Below are 18,637 nucleotides of genomic sequence, written 5' to 3' on the forward strand. Positions count from 1 at the left end.
GGGTGAGGTGGGAGAAGAAAATAACCCCCTGTATGAGCCAACCCTTGCTGTGTCACGAGCAAAGAGAAACCTCCAGCCTCCAAAAACTCTTTTATGGGTTGTCCAAACCTCAGAGGCTTCTTCACTGCTCACCAAACTATGGAAAACTTCCTGAAGTTGACCAAGACACCCCAACACCACACAGTGGTACATCAGAATTTATTTTATATTATTCTGGCGGTAGGAGTAGACTCCTTGAAGATCTGTTTTGTTAGTCCTCCTGCTGATCCTGTTGCTGGTTCCTGGGATGCCCTGACAGCACCTCAGTGTCACTCCAGACTCTGCCTCAGGTCATGCTGTGCTTTTTCCACAATGATCACGACCAAACTACAGCAGCTGAATCTGTATTTGCTTGCATTGGTGTGGAAATGAGCCTAAATTAAACCATGATTTTGGGGTGTTCGTCAAACCAATCATTCTCCTGGAAGCCAAGGTTCTTGGTTGCTGTCACACCTCCCAGCAGGAGACAGGAGTTATGTGCACACCCCTGTGACCTCCCCATCCAAACGGGGAGATCCAGGTGATCCCAAGGACCACGAGAGGTCCAAGTGATCCCAAGGACCACAAGAGGTCCAACTGATCCTAAGGACCATGAGGGGTCCAGGTGATCCCAAGGATCCCAAAGACCATGAGAGGTCCATGTGATCCCAAGGACCATGAGAGGTCCAATGATCCCAAGGATCCCAAGAACCACAAGAGGACCAAGTGATCCCAAGGATCCTAAGGACCACAAGAGGTCCAAGTGATCCCAAGCACAACTCCACGGACACAGCGAGGAGCTCTCCGGACACCTGCTGCTGCCTGGGTTCATGTGAACCCCCCAGACCTTCCCCAGGTGCCAGCCCCGCTGCTGTCCCCGTGGCTGGGCTGCAGGCAGCTCCTCTCCTGCTGTGCTGTCAGGGCAGTGCAGGAGGGCTCCTGCCCCTCCTGAGGAGCAGGTAGAGCAGGACTGGCTGGGTGGAGCAGGTGGGATGGTGCAGGCTGGGAATGGCCCAAGCCCTGTCCTGTGCCAGCTCTGTCCTGCAGTGGGCACAGCCCAGCTCTGACCTTCGCCTTGCTTGGCTTCTGCACCCTCTGAGGTTCCTGCAAAGCTGCCTGGGCAGCTGCTGGTGCAGCCCAAAGTACCTGAGCTGGCAGCACCAGCACTGCCCCAGTGCCAACAGAGGGTCACCTCACCTGGGGCACCACCCGCAGCCTCCCCAGGGCTGTCCACCAGCTCCTCTGTGGGCAGGGAAAATGCCAAAAACTGAGGGTCTGACCCGAAACAGGGACCCTTCTGGAAGGGGACAGGGGTGGTGGATGTGTTTTGGGGTCTATCACCTCCCTTCCAGTGGACAAAATGACTTTTGTCTCCCTACGCTTGTGTTATGTTCTCCCAACAAGTAAAATTTAGAAGATTTGTCCATTTTTTTTTCCCTAATCCAAAGCTGAAAGTACATCAAGAAGACACAACAGAAACTCGGCAGGGTTGACAAACAGACTGGTCACTTTTTATTGAGCACCAAAGCAGAACCTGAACAGCACAAACCAGGGAGGGGCTGCCTGGGGCTGCCCAGATCCTCGGGGATGTGGGAGGCTGTGGGCAGAGCAGCACTCAGTGACACACAGGAAGGCTATCATAGCACCAAACACACTGCAGAGTGGTCATGAAAACGTTAAAAACATCCTACACCAGGCATTTCCTACCGTGCTGCGCCAGGCTGCTGATGAAGCAGATCTGTTTTTGCAGAGAAGAGCAGCTGAGGACAGCTCACCTGCTCTGTGTTTTCATTTCAGTGTCTGAGTTTCACATTTCAGCGTTTCACTGCTGAAAACACAGCACTTTGTCAAGTCCCTTCTGTGGCTTTTGTTTCTGAGTTTGACAATTAATAACTGGAATTAACTTGGAAAAATCCCCCTGAGCATTATAGCACCACGAAGGAGGGTGATGGCTGTGAAACACCCAGTAAACAGAAATTCACCATCAAATTATTAATTTGTCAATTTTCTTTTTTTTTTTTTTTTAAAATTTATTTAATTCCTTTTGCAAGCAGAAAATATCTGTACTGTCCCACCCAGGTGGTCAGGTATGTGCTTCTGCAGCTACAGAGAAAACAGACACTGAGGTGAATGTGCCCACTCAAATTAAGCATATTTTGGGCTGCTTTGAGAGATTAGGTTGAGATTTGAAGTTTTAATCTTTCAAATTTGTGAATGCTCAGCATTAGTTTTTCAACTAACTACTCACAAGGTTTTAGGTATTTTTTAGTTTGAAACAGAACATTTTGACATCTACCCTGTGGGGCCAGCAGTGATCACTGAAGGGCTTTGCTCATTTAATCAGAATTTAATCTTTTTTTCTGCAGGAAGTAATGCTGAACAAAATCAATCCATTTCACTGAGCAGCACTGAGGAGCGAGGCTGCAGTAGGATAAGTGACAAGTTTGTGGTCTGAACACAGATTGGAACTATAAAATATGGATTGGAGCCTGGACAACCTGCTCTAGTGGAAGGTGATGAGCTTCAAACTCCCTTCCAACCCAAACCACAATTCTCTGGCTCTGTGGCTCCTGTGTCCAAGCAGGAATTAAGATCTCACTGCAGGAAGCTGTATAGGATAAAATTCTAGAAACAGCTCTGTCCAAACATGGTGCTGCATTTAATATCTTGCACTTTGAAAAAAAGTGAGTAGAACAAATGAAGATATTTAGGAACATGTGGAGCCCTTCAGCTGTTCCTTTGCTCTGTAAAGCACCCAGGAGTGTGTTTAGAATAGGAAACAGAAGAGCAGTTTGGCACCTTCCATCTCTCCAGCTGCAAATGTCATGTGCAAAGTATCAGGAGTTTTATAGGTGTCTTGGATTTGGCTTAAACCATTTAGTGAATGGAAAAAAAGAATCCTGTATTTTGTGAGTGGAAGCAGGCGCTCGCATTTGTGAATTGGGTATTTCTATGCAGTGCTACTACTGTGAAAATCAAAATGCTAATTTCATGCATGCAGATGGCGACGTGGACTAAACCATGGAGCAAATGTGGCTTTTCTGCCAGACAGTTCTGGCTGGTTTGTCGCAAAAAATGCAACTGTCCCTTCAGGACTGCCACATCTTAATACAAAATGTGTTTTCCATTGTATAATGGTAAACAGCTCAAAGCTGCTGTGAGGTCCAAATACAAATATGCAGGCTTTAAGGATTTAGGGAAATCAACACAAAGGTACAGGACTCCTGAGGAGCAGTAGTCCATCTGCCAGACCATCCTTTTCATCACAAAAATTTACCCTGGGTTTGATTTGCTAACACATTTAACATATTATCCAGACTTCAGGCCTCTTGCTGAGGTTTTGCAGGTACAAACCCACAGATTTTGTGAGTATTAACTGTGCTGGCTAAAAACAGCACATTACAAAACCTGGCATGCATTTGTGTGTCAGCCTGGATATTGCAGGAAGGAATCTGTTCCATTATTAACCCTCAATCTGCAGCTCACCAGACTGAGAAGAGGAAAGTAACCTAAATACATTTATAAAGCTGTTTTTGCTCCTAGCTCAAACTTCCTCAAATTTTAAGGACTTCAGGTTTAGCCATTTAGAGTGGGGGTCAAGCCTGGTTTTTTTATCTGGGTATAAATAGGAAAAGAAGAAATTTGCAGATTTCTTTGAATTTTACGCTGATGAAAAGGCTTCTTTAAAGGGCTTGTTCAAGACAGGCAGGCACTGGATTTGACCCAGAGAACCTCTTTAGTCTCACCTGTTTTAAAGCAACTTAGATATGATATTTAGGTGGAATTCTGACGTCACTGGGTTGTGTTCACAGGCCTGAAATCTGAATTGGTCACACAACAAGCACATGAAGGGCAGGCTCTGTGTCAGCAGCCTGGTCGTGGCACTGTGGCTTACAGGGATCCCTGGAGGTGTTTGCATTTCATTTGTAGAAGGGCAGCTGATAAGCAGTATGGTTTCCTTCAGAGGATCACATTTCTCCCCTTCCTGGTGGGGCATGCATCTGAACTCATCCTGTTCCTTGGATCATGTATCTGGACTCATCCTGTTCCTTGGATAATGAATTTTTTTGTCAGTGATGGGCAGGGATCAGGGGGTGCTGGAGCTGTGGAGATCTGGGACCAGAAAGCTGCTGGGTAAAGCATTCCTTGACAGAGTGGTCCAGCTGGGTGAAAACCAAACAACAAAAGAAAAAAAAAAAAAAGAAAAAGGAAGAGGGATTAAAATATTTATCCTTCCTAGGATGTTTGCACAGAACTTGTCCTTAAGTAGCTGAGCAATCTTAACAGCCAGCCTGACGTAGGTACAGAAAGACACTGAACTGCTTTGTTTTCAGAACTCCCAGCTAAACCCAAGTTAATTTTAAAGTGAAGCTGAAAGTGTTGAGAAAACCATCTTGGGACAGAACTTTTGGTGTAATAAATATTTTCATTCTTGCCTGATGCAAGGCTGATAAAACAGACAGAGCTTTTGCTGTTGGCTTGGCTCTGGATCAACGTGCCTTTGCTCACATGAGTGGGTGCCACTGCTCACCACAAGTGTTCACACACATAAAATCATCCCACAAAACCCCCATGTGCTGAAGTATTTGCAAGACTGACCCTTTTTGCAGTCAGGCCAGAATAAACAGCTTTTTAATTTGTCTGGCAGGCCCAGTTACTCCTGTGTTAGAAGAAACCCCTAAACACAAAGTTTAAAGTCTTAAGGAACACCAATTATTTTTCATCCTAAAAAGTCACCCACAAGGCAAAGGTTTTGCAAAGAAATCAGGTGTGTCTGGTGGAATGAGAGTGTTTCATGCACCTGCACAGGGTTTTAAGGTGCTGCCCTCACTCCAGCATTTTGCTTAGAGGAAATTCACCTTCAGACAATGTTTCTCTGAATAACTGCATTCTAAGCACCAGCTATTTCCACCCAGCTTTCCCTTTATTCACAGGGCACTTACCCAGGCACACCTTCAATTAGCCTAAATGCTTCTGCTGGTTTTTCACATAGCCGACCAAATTGTTGGAGTTGCTCCCTGTAAAACAAACATCAGCAAAGTCAGGTTTGGGGTTGGGCTGTGGCAAATGGTTTCTGGAGGTTCCCTCAGCAGTGCAGTTTTATTGGTGTCATTATTTAGCAGAGATCTAGGTTTGCCCACACTGGAAGAGAGGAAAGGAAATCCTCTCATGGTTTTATCAGCCAAAGTGGCCAAATGTGGATGTCTGTAAATCTTATGTCAAAGATGCTGTCTAGTTATGCCTGAATGTCACTTCCAATCTGATCCAGATCCAAGAGGGAGGAACCAGGAGCTTTGGAACTCTGAGGAAAAATGTGGGAGATGCTCCTGCTTTCTTGGAGCCCCAGATTTGTGAGAGGGACCTGACACCTCTGAGGGAATTCACTGGGCTCCAGCCATCCCTTATCTCTTACCACAGTCCAAGACACTGCTTTTGACACAGCTCTGTGTTCAGCTGCAACACAGAGGAGTCCTGGGCCAAGAGCAAAGCTCCAAAAATATGCTTAAAATAATAAAAAAAAGATTATTGGACTGGGTGGTTCTGCTGGCAGAAGACTGCATCATTTAACTCATTTTGCCACAGCTGAAAATTCTGGTTCTCACGAGTCCACAGTCAGGGCATTGTAGATCTTAAAATAAGATCCGACCAAGGCATAGAGAATTGAAGATAAAGAATTTTTTTTTCTATGTACAAACCTTCATTTCATGAGGAGCAAATTCCTTGTAAGTATTGCAAGAATGATAAAGCTTAACAATAAATAATAACAACAAGAACAAACACTTCATGCCAGCAGCTTACCAAAATATTCCTTGTAGTACTTATGCCTCAGGTTGTGTCCATCTGGAAAAGAAGGTTCATAGTGAGAACATACCCAGTCAGCCTTCATTTTTTTTGTTAAACTCTGACCTGTCTGCAGCACAGAGAAATTAGAGATAGGGAAATAATAACCTCACAATGAGGGAAATAAAAGTTCTCTGTGGCTGAAGCAATTTGGCTTGCTATAAAGCTCTTATAAACTGCTGAGATTACTGAGCTCTGTGGACACAACTCATTTGCCATAAGAGTGGGAATTGCCACAAGCATTTTATGACCTTTTCAATAGCTACAAGTCAAGGAATCATAGGCTTTCCCAAATGAAATAAAATTTGGATAACCTTTCAGACCATCTATTAGTATTTTACATTATTCAAGTTCCAGCTAGGTTGTTCTGTTTGCCATTTATATAATTATTTAAGCCCTAATAAATAATTCATGTCTAAGATCCCCACAGTTCTGCATTACATTGGTTACTATGGATGTTATTAAAGAAAAGGTTATCAAAGAGATGCTCCAAAAGCCCTAGAAAAAACTCTTAATCTGTTTTGGAAGCAGCTCAGAGATCTGATGCTTCTCCTGTTTTTTACAGTGACCAAATGGCAAAACTGATGTCTCATGTCTCTGCACTGAGGTGATTTGTAGCCCAGTGCGAGTGTACATATCCTACCATTCAATGAATATCTAAACATGCTGTGAGCTTTCCTGGAAAATATCCTGGCATGTATGAAATTCTTTTTTGGGCAAATGCATCAGCAGAATAAAGGCATCAAAGTTTTGGACGCAGAAAGCAAAGTCAGAACACAAAACTGGAATTTAAAACTCAGATTTCTCATTGAAGCATGCAGTAACATATAAATATTTCTAATTTTGGTGCTGTGTAGTGACAGAACACACAGACACAGCCCCAGAGGACACTGGCATGAGTGTCCTGGTCCCTTCCTTTCTGCTTCTACCCTGCAAACATCAGCATGCACAAGAAGTTTTTTCCATTTAAGAGAGAGGGGGAAATGTGGGAAATGGATTTGTAGAAAATTCTCAAAGCCTGACAGGAGGCTCACACGGTGTGCATCTGTATGCAAACCTTGAGAAAAGAAATGCTGACTTAGAAATGCCATGGAATAGGACAGACATTGTTGAGAGAGAAATGGAGCTAGAAACAAGTTTCAAAGGATGGCCTTGCAAATAAGAGTAGATATTTTGGAGGAAGAGAACTGTGAAAGATGCATTGGAGTAGGGCTTACAAGGGGTAATTTTAGATTATTGGCTTTAAGGCATTTACAGCATGGTGTGGCTAAAGCTGATAGGCCAAGGAATGCTTATCATGTATTGTAATTAAGAAATTAGCACAATCAGAAGTTCGCTTCTGACTGTGATGGAGCGAATTATTCCATCTATATCATCTCACCCTTCTCATGAGACTGAAAACGGGACAAAAAGTTTTTAAAACGCCTCTCAGCTGCCCCATCTGCGAGTCACAAAGAGGCGTCACCCCACAGAGGGAGGTTTCCTGCCTGACCCACCTGGGTTTCCCCGCAGCTTGATGCACTGGCCCCTGTTGGGGATGCCCTCGGCCGTGTTGCCCGGGTTGATGATGTGGCACTCGTAGCCCGTGGGGCAGTGCAGGGGCTCGTCCCCATCCTCCGTGGTGCTGCAGGCCTCGGCTGCAAGAGAAGCCAGCAGGTCACCAGCCACGCTGTGACACCCATGGGGACCCCAGCAAGGCCACCACCCCTCCTCAGGCTCCTTGCCACGGGGGCAGCTCGGGGCTGGCCCCTCCTGGCACAGCTCAGCCCCATTCCCTGCACAAACCCTCCCCACAGCCTGGAGTGCCAGCCCTGGGGTGGGCACCGCCTGCCACTGATGCTGCAGGCTTTTAGCTTGTGTGTTTCTCATGTATTTGTAATCCTGCAGTTCTTTAGTGTGACGCCTTAAGTTGTAGCTTTTGTATTTTTTGGGTTCTGTACTGCATGGGTGTGTGACTCTGAGCTTCACATAAAGTGTTAGCAAGTTCTCTTCACAGTTTAGTCAGACAAAACAATCCTTTTCCAGCCCCAGAATCAAGGACACCATAGCAGCTTCAGGCCCAAAAAGTATAAAAAACAGTGAACTGACAAGAGCAAACTGGGAGGGTGGGACTGCATAACCTGAAGCTGTAATTGGACAATTGACCCCAATATGTAAATGGACCTAAACTTATAAAAGTGTAAAAACTCGTGACCTGGGGTCCATCTTGGATCCATCTTGGGTCCGTCCTGGGCATAGCCATGGCCTGGCTTTTGTGCTGCCCAAGGTGTATCCTTTGAAGGCCTTTTAATAAATCCCTACTTTATTCCTTTAACTCTGTCCAGCCTCTGTTCCAAGCAGCCTCTTTAGGCACCAAGTGTATAACTCTGAGCTCCACACAGTATCAACTGCTGCTTTCCCATTTTGGGCAGACACAACAATTCCTCTCCAGGCCTGGCAATCAAGGATACCTTGCTGCCTCAGGCCCTGAGAGATGGAAACAAAAGTGAGTTGGAGGAGCAAACTGGGGGTAAATGACTCCATTAGCTGAAGCTGCAATTGGCAGATTAACCCCCAATATATAAATGGACCAAACTTATAAAAGTGTGAAAACCTGTGACTCATAATCCATTTTTGGGTGGGTTTTGTCTGCCCTAAATGTTCCTCAAGACCCTGCAACAAATATAAAATAAACTGCTTTTTATCCTCTGATAAAATTTTGCCTGACCTCTGTTTTTAGGTAGCCCAGAGAGGCATCACCAGTGCCCCCACCATGCAGGATGATCCCTCCATGGGGCTGCTCTCCCCAGGCAGGGATAAGTGCGTCCCACGAGGCTCTGAACTGGAGTTGCTATAAACCTCCAGTTTTATAGCAAGCCTCCAGTTTTATAGCAACTGAGGAGTTGGGAACGTGAGCAGGAAGCTGGCAGTGTGCTGCTCTGCTCTCTGCTCCACGCCCACGGGCCTGCTGCTGAATCCAAACCTCAGGTGTGACTCACTGTGGGGTCAGGCAGTGCCACCCCTGTCCCAAACAGAGGTTTCACCACTTTTCACCCAGGACAGGCAGCAAGTGCAGCTCAGAATGGGAAGGTAAAGCAGGACTTGGGCAGTGTTTGTGGCCATTGCATGTACAGACTCTGCAGGGCCACTCCTCCCTCTCCTTTTTAATTTCAAGTACCTCTGCTGTAATTCTCATGCCATGACTGATGGTTCTTACTTCCCTAATTACTCCCTCAAGCTGAGATGAAGGTGTTCAGATAAGAACAAATAGTATAAGCATGACAAGGATGGATGAGGAGGAACCTATTTTATCTTGTTTCTAGCTGTGCAGCTCCAATGAGCTAGAGGCAGAATTTTCTCTTCAAGTACTTGGAGTTTCCATAATAGATGAGAGTTGAGGCTCAGCGAGTCTAAAACCATCTGTGTAAGACCAAAGAGGGGAATTTATTGGCACTACCTGGATCTGATTAAAGCTGATCAAAAGCTGGGTTAGCTTTTCCATGAAAAACCTAAAAACTTCAGGTGTCCATATATCTGGGAATGCCTCATAGAAGAAAACTTCTCTTCCCACCTCCCACTCCCTCCTTATTTCAGTTTTAGGTATTGGGAAAAATTAATTAAAACCCCTTTCCCTATGGAATGAACCTGAGAAGCTCAACCTCATTGTCAGTCTCCAAACTGAGATGCCCCAGTTGGCACAGCTCTGCGGCAGTTTGCCAGAGCTCCTGTCCAAGTCATCTTCAGATCCAAGAGCCACAGCCCCAGCCCAAGGCATCTGGGTGATGAGGCCACTCTGGATTAAAGGATCTCCCATTCCAAGTCCACCCACGGTCTATCAGGAAGCTGGCAGAAAATTATGTGTATGATGACAAAGCCTTTCTCTAAAAGGAAGATATATCTCTAATTATTTGAAGAATGGGTACAAGCCCAGCACCCTGGAGCATTCCTAGTGCTCTGCTGGATAATCCATATCCATAAAAAGTATTTATTGCAGCAGAAAGCAGCTCCCAGCACCACACAGAGTTATTCCTGTGGAAACTCCAGACAAATACCAGCAGCCCCAGCAGCCCAACATCCCAGGCAAGCTCTGTGTATAAGGGATTCATTCTCCTGGGCTTTTGTGGGATTATGGATATTGCAGAGAAGACAGAGAAATGTCCTGTACCTTGTAAGACTTCCTCAGGGCCATCCAAAAGCCACCCATTGCCTCCCAGCCAGCGGGGTTTGGGCTGAACCAGCCAGTCCAAGACTGCAGAAGACAGAAATAAAAGACCACAGTGTCAAGATGTAGCAGCCACAGGGCACAGAGTTATGGAAATGTCATGGATTTCCTCTAAGGGCCTGTGAGGAGGCTGCCTGATGGATTGATTTGGACTTATATTCATGTTTTTGTTGTTCCAGTGGAAAGGGAGACATGGATGTTATCCAGGGCCACAAGAACCTGCTGTCCTAGAGGCTCAAGCAGCTGTCCTTGGACACTTCCAGGGATGGAGCATGGAAAATGCCATGCCGGGAAAACAACTGGCCTTGAGTAACTTCTACAATTCACCCAAGGGGAAATTTTGCCACACCAGTTTGCCTGTCCTTGGAAAAGAACTGCCCTTGAATGACTTCCACAACTCATCCAAGCAGAAATTTTGCCACACCAGTTTGCCTTGGATGCTTCTAGAGATGGGACATGGAAAATGCCATGCCAGGAAAACAACTGGCCTTGAGTAACTTCTACAATTCACCAAGGGGAAATTTTGCCACACCAGTTTGCCTGTCCTTGGAAAAGAACTGCCCTTGAATGACTTCCACAACTCATCCAAGCAGAAATTTTGCCACACCAGTTTGCCTTGGATGCTTCTAGAGATGGGACATGGAAAATGCCATGCCAGGAAAAGAACTGGCCTTGAGGGACTTCTACAATTCACCCAAGCGGAAATTTTCCCACACCAGCTTGCCTTGGACACTTCCAGGGATGGGACATGGAAAATACCATCTCAGGAAAACAACTGGCCTTGAGGGATTTCTACAATTCACCCAAGTAGAAATTTTGCCATACCAGTTTGCCTTGGATGCTTCTCGGGATGGGGAATGGAAAATGCCATGCCAGGAAATGAACTGGCCTTGAGGGACTTCTACAATTCACCCAAGTGGAAATTTTCCCACACCAGCTTGCCTTGGACACTTCCAGGGATGGGACATGGAAAATACCATCCCAGGAAAACAACTGGCCTTGAGGGACTTCTACAATTCACCCAAGCGGAAATTTTCCCACACCAGCTTGCCTTGGACACTTTTTGACTCATCAACCCCGCAGAAACGCCAAGTGCGGAGCAGAACCCGCACTCCAACCTCCCACCCCGCGCGCCCAACACGTGTGAAGATCACCACGACCACAACCCCCATCCCCAGCAGCTGCTCTCTCTCCCAGCTCCCCCGGGGCCCCCTGTACCTGGCGGGGGCTGCACGGACTCGAGGCAGGCGTAGATGCAGCCGTTGTAGCAGCAGCGCTTGTGGCGCTGGCACTCGGCGTCGGAGCGGCAGCTGGGCACCTCGCAGGCGCGCTCCGGCAGGCTCTGCGGCGGCGGCGGGCACCGGTCGTTCTTCTGGTACTGGGAACTGTGAGAATGAAGAGGGTACTCATAATCCTTTGCAAAGAGAAGAAAAGGAAGTCAGGTTCGGCGTAAGGTGAGTTACGGAACATCCCGCCGGGGGAAGTGGGGAAAGGCGTTGGAAAAGCAGGCTACCCCGACGAGGGGAGAGAATGATGCGTTTGATTCTATGTCCTCAGAAGGCTAATTTATTACTTTATTATACTATATTATATTAAAGAATACTATACTATACTAAAGAATACAGAAAGGATACTTACTGAATGCTAAAAAGATAATGAAAACTCATGACTCTTTCCAGAGTCTGACACAGCTTGGCCCTGACTGGCCAAAGAGTGAAAACAACTCACAGCAGAATGCAATGAAACAATCACCTGTGGGTAAACAATCCCCAAACACATTCCACATGAGCACAACACAGGAGAAGCAAATGAGATAAGAATTGTTTTCCTTTTTTCTGAGGCTTCTCGCTGCCTTTCAGCTTCCCAGGAGAAAAATCCTGGGCGAAAGAATCATGTTCAGGGAATGTGAACGCCACATCACAAGGGGTTTCAAAGTGGTTTTTGAGCGTTCAGCAGAGAGGAGAGCTAACTGTGCACCTCCCCCAGCACTGTGTCATCCCCTTAGTGAAGTGCTTTGGAAACACCAAACAAGCACTAAATTATTGTAATTGCAATATCTCAATCTCTCAATTAATTGTGATTATTGCATTGAAAATTAGGTTAAAAATCCTTTAAAGTCCTTTATACTTGTCTGGGAAACTGAGAGAAGACTCCAGGCATCCTCACGATGAGGACCCCAAAACACTTTGACAGGGAAGCAGTGGAAATGAGGGCACTGTGTTGTTTTGGGACATGGGACTAATGTCCCTAGTAGCACCTCTCTCCTCAGTGGGCTCCTTCCATCTCCATCACCTTGTCAGGACCAGAATTTATAGGGGAGCCTTTCAAGTTTATCCACGGTGGAGTTCTGGGTTGTTAAATTAGAGACCATTTCTAAATCGTGGGACACTCTGGTGAGATCTGTGAGATGCCAGCTTCGTTCCAAAGAAAACGAGCCCATGTTTCACTGCAGTGGAGAGAAGCTGAGCTGCTCACTGCATGCTGTCAGGACAAGGGAGGTGTGAAGTACATTAACAGGCCCAGGAACATTTGTGAGGCACCATTCAGGTATTTTTCTCACTGTGGCTGTTTTAGCAAGAAGCCAAATCCCTGCAGCTGAGAGGTGAATCACCCAGCTCACTCCTTTCTCACCTGTGGCTCAACCACTCCCTCACCTCTGGGCTGCAGAAAGTGCTCAGGGCACTCAGCTCTCAGGTTTATTAACAACCATTCATAAACTCTCATAAAATCAAAAGTGGATTCTGGATTTGCACTTTTAAAAGAGATCAGCACCAAGCCAGGGGTGTGAAGTGAGCGCTGCCATGGCCTCACGAGCAGGCTGGTAAAGTCATAAATGCATAAAAATGTGTGTAAAGATAAACTTGGCCAAATCACTGGTGTGTTACAAAATCAGTGATGAGAAACTGGCGTTGCTATTCCAAGAATAAACGTAGTGCAACAGTCCCCCAGGGGTTTCTAGGAAATTTCACCAGCAGACCATGAAGAAATTTGAGGTGACATCAACATCCCTTTCCACATCCTTCTCCCTCCTGACTTCTGTAACCCCCAGTGGCTCCCTTGGAGCATCTGTCCTTTGACAACAGCCTGTTCCCACATGGATTCTCCCAAAAACTGGCCAAGGAGTGGCCATTGCAGGAGGTGGAGTGTCAGAGAGACAGAGAATTCCTGATGTTTTCACTAATGACAGTCTCCTGCCCTGTTCCCAATATCAATGAACAAATTTCTTGGGCTTTTTCCTTTAAAACCCTTCTGTGACATTGTTTTCCCGTGAACTGATAGGTTGTTTAAACCACTAAAAAGGTTTGGAAAAACCCACTTTTGATGATGTTTTCCATGCTGAAGGTGCAAGATCTCATATTAGTCCATTCCTCAAAAGCTGCAAACACTCCAAATTTGAAACGGGAAAATCTTCATGATTTTCTTCATGAAAATTGGAGATACTTAAAATACACTTTTTTTTTTTTTTTTTCCCGGATTGCTGGATTTTAAATAGATCAAATTTTCATACCAGGCATAATTTTGGGATATAAGGGAGCACTGAGCAATAAATCTGTGCAGTTCCAAACACTGAGCAGGTCTCCTTGTTGGAGGGAGTGTTCATCCTGGAAGGTCACATTTACTATTCTATTTGAAAGGTCATCTGCAGACGGAAATGGGACCAAAATAATACTGGCAAATAATGGATACATGAAAAAACCACCAAACAATTACTGCAGTTGCTTCACAGATGATTCAGAAACCAAGAAGCCAAAATTGCAATGAACAGCTGGCTCCATGAATGAAATTTCCGTTGGGGAACAATATAACAGTTGTAGCCAAATAACTTTGTACCTCATGACCTCCCTGCCCATTTTCTCTGGTCACCTATTGCTCACAACTCACTGCTTTCAAAATAAGAATATTTTGCTTGTTTGGTTTAATAAACCCCCTTGTTTATGGGTGCATAAAACAGGGTTCTCTCATTCCCCAAAATAACCTGGTTAAGGTTGTCTCCAGGTTTGGGTTGTAAGTTTTTTAGAAGCTCTCCCAGCATTCACAGTTTGTCTCTGATTTATTATTTTTGCAGATGGTGGTGACAGTCAAAATTTCTTTTAAAACATTTTTCAGTGCAGGGGGTAAATTTCTGTTTTCCAGGAAAAATTGTTAAATAATTTAATGACAATATCTGCCTTAAAGATAGAAACAAAGTAAGGGGAAAAGTTCAGAGTTCAGCTGAGGAACCCTGGAATTCAACAAAGAAGAGGAAGAACCTGGATGGAATCACTCAGTCTCAGCCATAATTTCAATAGCAACTGCGGGATGCAGTCTGCCTCCCAAAAATCCCAGATCTATTCTGTTATTTGTGTCTGGACCTGGTCCCTGAGCTTGTGTCAAAGCACAGCTCTCTGCTCATTCTGCACGGAGCCCCTTGAGGTGGCACATGAGGTTTATTTTAGCCTCCCACCACCAGCTCTGGCCCTGGCAGGTATTAAAAACACTGGCCATAAAACAAAACAAAACAAACAAACAAACAAAAACAAACGAACAAACAAAAAACCCAAAACAAAACAAAAAAAAAACAACCAAAAAAACCCCAAAAAAGCCCACCACAGTCAGAGAGAATTTTGAATCCTCCAATATTTCCATTAAAGACCTGAAAAGTGACCCATCAGTGATGATCAAAGTGGCAAACATTGGCCTGAAATCAGCTTAAACAATTTGAAGGACAAGACCAAAGCAATAGGAATAATATTCTCCTGTTGTTAGCTCAGGATTTGTCATTTTGGATCTGCTGTTTGCAGTTGGAAGAACCCTGCAGAACTGGGGTGGGTTCCAAAGAGATGCACAATAATGAGTAAAAGGCTGGAAAGAAGGAAATACAGAAAAAGGTGTGTGTGTGTGCAGGTTCCAAAGGGGAGGCTGAGGCTGCTCTGCTCACAGGTTACTCTGAGGATTTGGGGGCCAGAACACAAAGAGGGTACCCCAGGACTGATTTATGACAGCTGGCTGCTGCAGGGTAAATAAATTGTTGGAAGAGCATTACAGCAGCTGTGAGGAATTCTTCATTTCTGGAAAACTTTAGAAGAAGGCTGGGATTTTTCTAAAACACTTGCTGTAGCTGACAGTGGAATGAAATCCAGACTGGCCCAGTTTTTTCCAACAGACATGATGGGTGTTTTATAATGAACTGAACCCACTCCCAGGTAGCTCCCTCCCTCTGCCCCCTGGGAACAGTCCCTGGAGTGTGGGGGCTGCAGAACACCAGCTGCAAATCACTGAACTCGACAAGTGTCCTTCTGGAAAATAGATGGATTTGTTTTAAAGCCCAGCTCCGGCGTCCCACTGTGCCTGCCAGGTTTTTCTCCTCACTGCAATCCCTCTTTCTCCCTTCTCCAGTCCCACTTGACCCCTCCTTGCCGAGCAACACCCTTCCTCAGGCTGAATGAAAACCCCCTGGCCAGCTCCTCACCCTCACACCTGCCTGTCATTCTGCACCCAGCATTTTTCTGGATACACCCTCCCTGCTGCAGCCTCAGATTTTCTGGGCTCAGACCACACAAAGCTGTGTCCTTTGGGGTCCCACAGGGATGTCTGTGACCCACGTCCCACGTTGCCATAAGCACCTCCATCTGTCATCCCTCCATCCAAGTGACTCACAAATCAGCTGCTCTGCCCCCAGACTCTGATTTTCCAACCACAGGGAACACACAGCATTTGGTAGGAAAGAAAACATCCCTCTGAGAAAGCAGAGGGGCTGCCAGAACTGCCTCCTGGTGCAGGAGAGGATGGAGAGCAGACGCTTTCCCCCTGACAAGGCTTTGAGGAGGAGAAAGAAAAGTATTTTCTGTTTTCCCTGGATCTATGTTTCTGTCAATATGAGCAATTCTAGCTGAGCTTGCCAGATCAGTAGCACCTGGATTCAGGGCTGCCAGGAAAAACAGCCCTTTGAAGAAGTGCAGGTTGAAAGAAGAGGATATATCCCCAGGGGAGCTGGCTCCTTATCTGAAAATCAACATGTAAATTCCTCTTCTGCTCCTGTCCTATCTCTCTGGGTCATTCACCTCATAGTTACTACTAAATTTCAGCTTCACACTGAAACATGGCAGAACATCCAGATAAATGCACTTTCCAGTGAGTGATTTTGCAGGAAATGCAACTCTTTATATCCATTTTCCAATTAAAGTGCAAACCAGAGGATACCCCAGACCAAGAGAGGCTATAAAGAAGATTTTTTTACAAAATCCTGAGGTGCCTTTCAAATATCAGCACAATGTTTTCTGCACAATTTCAAGGATGCAAGACAGAATTTCAGTTTGCTCATCGGGGGTAAGGGATGTGTGTCACAATTCTGAGTCAGGAATTGCACAAACCAAATGTTGCCATGCACAAACATCACTCTAAAATTCATGGGCATAAAAACATCCTTTTTGAATTAAAAGCTGCAGAAAACAGAGGGAGGGATCTGCCTGTGACACCAAGGTGCTGTTTATACACATGCAGTGGTTGGAAGATGCAGTCAGGCCTGAGCATAAGAAAATAAACTGTTTGGGGCTTGCACCCAAGCAGTTCATGGGGAAGAAACCTTGGATCAGTGCTGCTTTCTAAGGGAACTTGAATGGATCAAGTAAAAATTTCAAATTTATAACTTTTTTTTCTTTTTTAAAAGAAAAAAAAACTTTTTTCTTTCTTTCCTTTTTTTTTAAGTTTTTTTTTTCTTTTTAAACTTTAAAAAGTTTAAAGTTTATAAAAGTTTTTCTAAGTTTTTTGTTTTTCTTTTTAAATCTTGAGTCCCAAAACTCAAGTTATCAAATTATTTCCCTTTTTTTTTCCCAATTCCCATTTCCTCTGTGACCATCTCTGACAGCTGTCTGGCCCAGACCCACCAGGGCAAGCCCCAGCACCATCCCCTCCTCGTTCTGTCCCAGTTCCAGTTCCAGCACTCCTGCTTAACTAGACTTCAGGTTCCTAAAGGTTTTCTAGCAGTGACTGTGCTCTGGGCAGCTCTCTGCAGAGCGGGTTTGGAGGTGGTGGCTGTGCTCAGTGCCCGGTGCCAGGAGCAGGCACAGATGGAGGCACCCAGGGTGTGCCAGGGCGTGCCAGCAGCTCTGCTGGCAGGGATGGATTTCTGGCATCACCACCCTTTAGGGTGATGGGCACGCTGCTCTGGCTCTGTGGGGCTGAGCTCTCGGTGCTCCAGGGATTTTCAGAACCGTGGGCAATGCCCCCATCCCTCCCTCCAGCACACATTTACCACAGTTACCCCAAAAGGCGGCACAGTTACCCCAAAAGCTGGGCAGGGAACCCTCCCTGCTCCAAGCAATAAATCCCATTATCTTCCTCGCACTAAACCTCTCCCCGGAGCCGCAGGGTTTGCATCCCCCTTCTCCCCCGGTCCCTTTTCCCCTGGCTGCCCTGGGGAGTTTCCAGGAAAGAGCCATCCCAAAGCTCTCTCCCTGCTCCGAGCTTCCCCCTGCAGCAGCTAGGTGGCAAAACTTTCGCACCGCCTGGGAAAACTTCGTGAATGGCTGTGACACAGAGCCAGCCCGCCGATCCAAACACTCCTTATCCCAAACCACGTAAGGATAAGTCCCCTTTTCTCGGCGAGCATCCCCCAAACCCCCCAGGCTCACTCACATCGTATTTCTCCGTCATTTTCAGCAGAGCGCGTTTCCAGAGAGTCCTGGCACAGCCCGGCTCCGGCAGCACAACCAGCACACACAGGGCTGCAGCGAAGATCTTTTGACAGAAACGCATCTCTGGCAGCAGCCTGGAGCTCATTTTTTTTTTTTTCTTCCCCAGGGAGAGATGGAAGAAGGAACCCCGGAGCTCTCGGGGTCCGGGCGGCTCCGGGCTTGGCAAGGAGGGAGGGAGAGAGAGCGAGGGCTGAGCGCTCCGAGCCGCTTTTCCCTGCGCAGCTTCTGGGAAGGGAAAGGGGAAGGAATGAAAAAAAAAGAAAGAAAGAAAAAAAAAAAAAAAAAAAAAGGGGCCCAGAGGCAGAAGCCGGGAGCTGCTGTTGAACTTGTTGAAGTTAGATCAGGTTCTCGGCTCACATGCTCGCACAAAGCTGACGCTCTCCTTGAGTGATGGACGGGAAGATTACTTGGAAAGATTATTTTTAGACCTTTGTTCCCAACATCTGGCATCCTCCGAGAGCCCCATTCAGAGCCGAAGCGTGGGATCAGATGACAGCTGCCGCAGGGGGAAATAAAGGTCTCGGAGGGGTGGGCTCGGCAGATTTTTACAAACAGCTCACCCAAACTTCCCAAGAGCCTGGTGGGCTCTCCCTTTGTGTGCTTCCTGCTGCGGGGTTTGCATCACGCCTTGACACAGTGATAACTTCATCTGGAGCCCTCTCGAAGGAAATGGTTTAACAACATGATAAACATCCAGGGGCTTTCATTAAACCAGGGTGACGCTGGTTTTCTGAAAATGAGTTGGAAGGAGGGGAAAGACCCTTAGGAAAAAATAAATTGGGGTGTGGAATAGGGAAGGAAGGTGGCTTGGAAATTACATGAGCACACAGAGAAAGCAAGGAAGGGGACGTGAGTCAGGCCGTGCCTGACAATGGGAGGGACGGAAGGAGTGGACGTGGGGTTT

General features: G+C 46.2%; 1 protein-coding gene across 1 annotated transcript; it reads right to left on the minus strand.

Moving 5' to 3' along the window:
• Positions 1-1,507: 1,507 nt before the first annotated feature.
• On the minus strand, positions 1,508-18,338 carry WFDC1 (WAP four-disulfide core domain 1). The gene is made up of 7 exons (XM_041458932.1): positions 17,675-18,338; positions 11,279-11,474; positions 10,004-10,087; positions 7,356-7,496; positions 5,818-5,859; positions 4,962-5,036; positions 1,508-4,181 (listed from the first exon to the last, which is right to left on the minus strand). Exons 1-6 carry the CDS (start codon positions 17,816-17,818, stop codon positions 4,978-4,980), a joined length of 666 nt encoding a protein of 221 aa, XP_041314866.1. The 5' UTR covers positions 17,819-18,338; the 3' UTR covers positions 1,508-4,181; positions 4,962-4,977.
• Between the last annotated feature and the right edge of the window lie 299 nt (positions 18,339-18,637).

The sequence above is a fragment of the Pyrgilauda ruficollis genome, unplaced genomic scaffold (genome assembly GCF_017590135.1).
Source record: "Pyrgilauda ruficollis isolate IOZ18807 unplaced genomic scaffold, ASM1759013v1 scaffold13, whole genome shotgun sequence".
NCBI classification, from domain to species: Eukaryota; Metazoa; Chordata; class Aves; order Passeriformes; family Passeridae; genus Pyrgilauda; species Pyrgilauda ruficollis.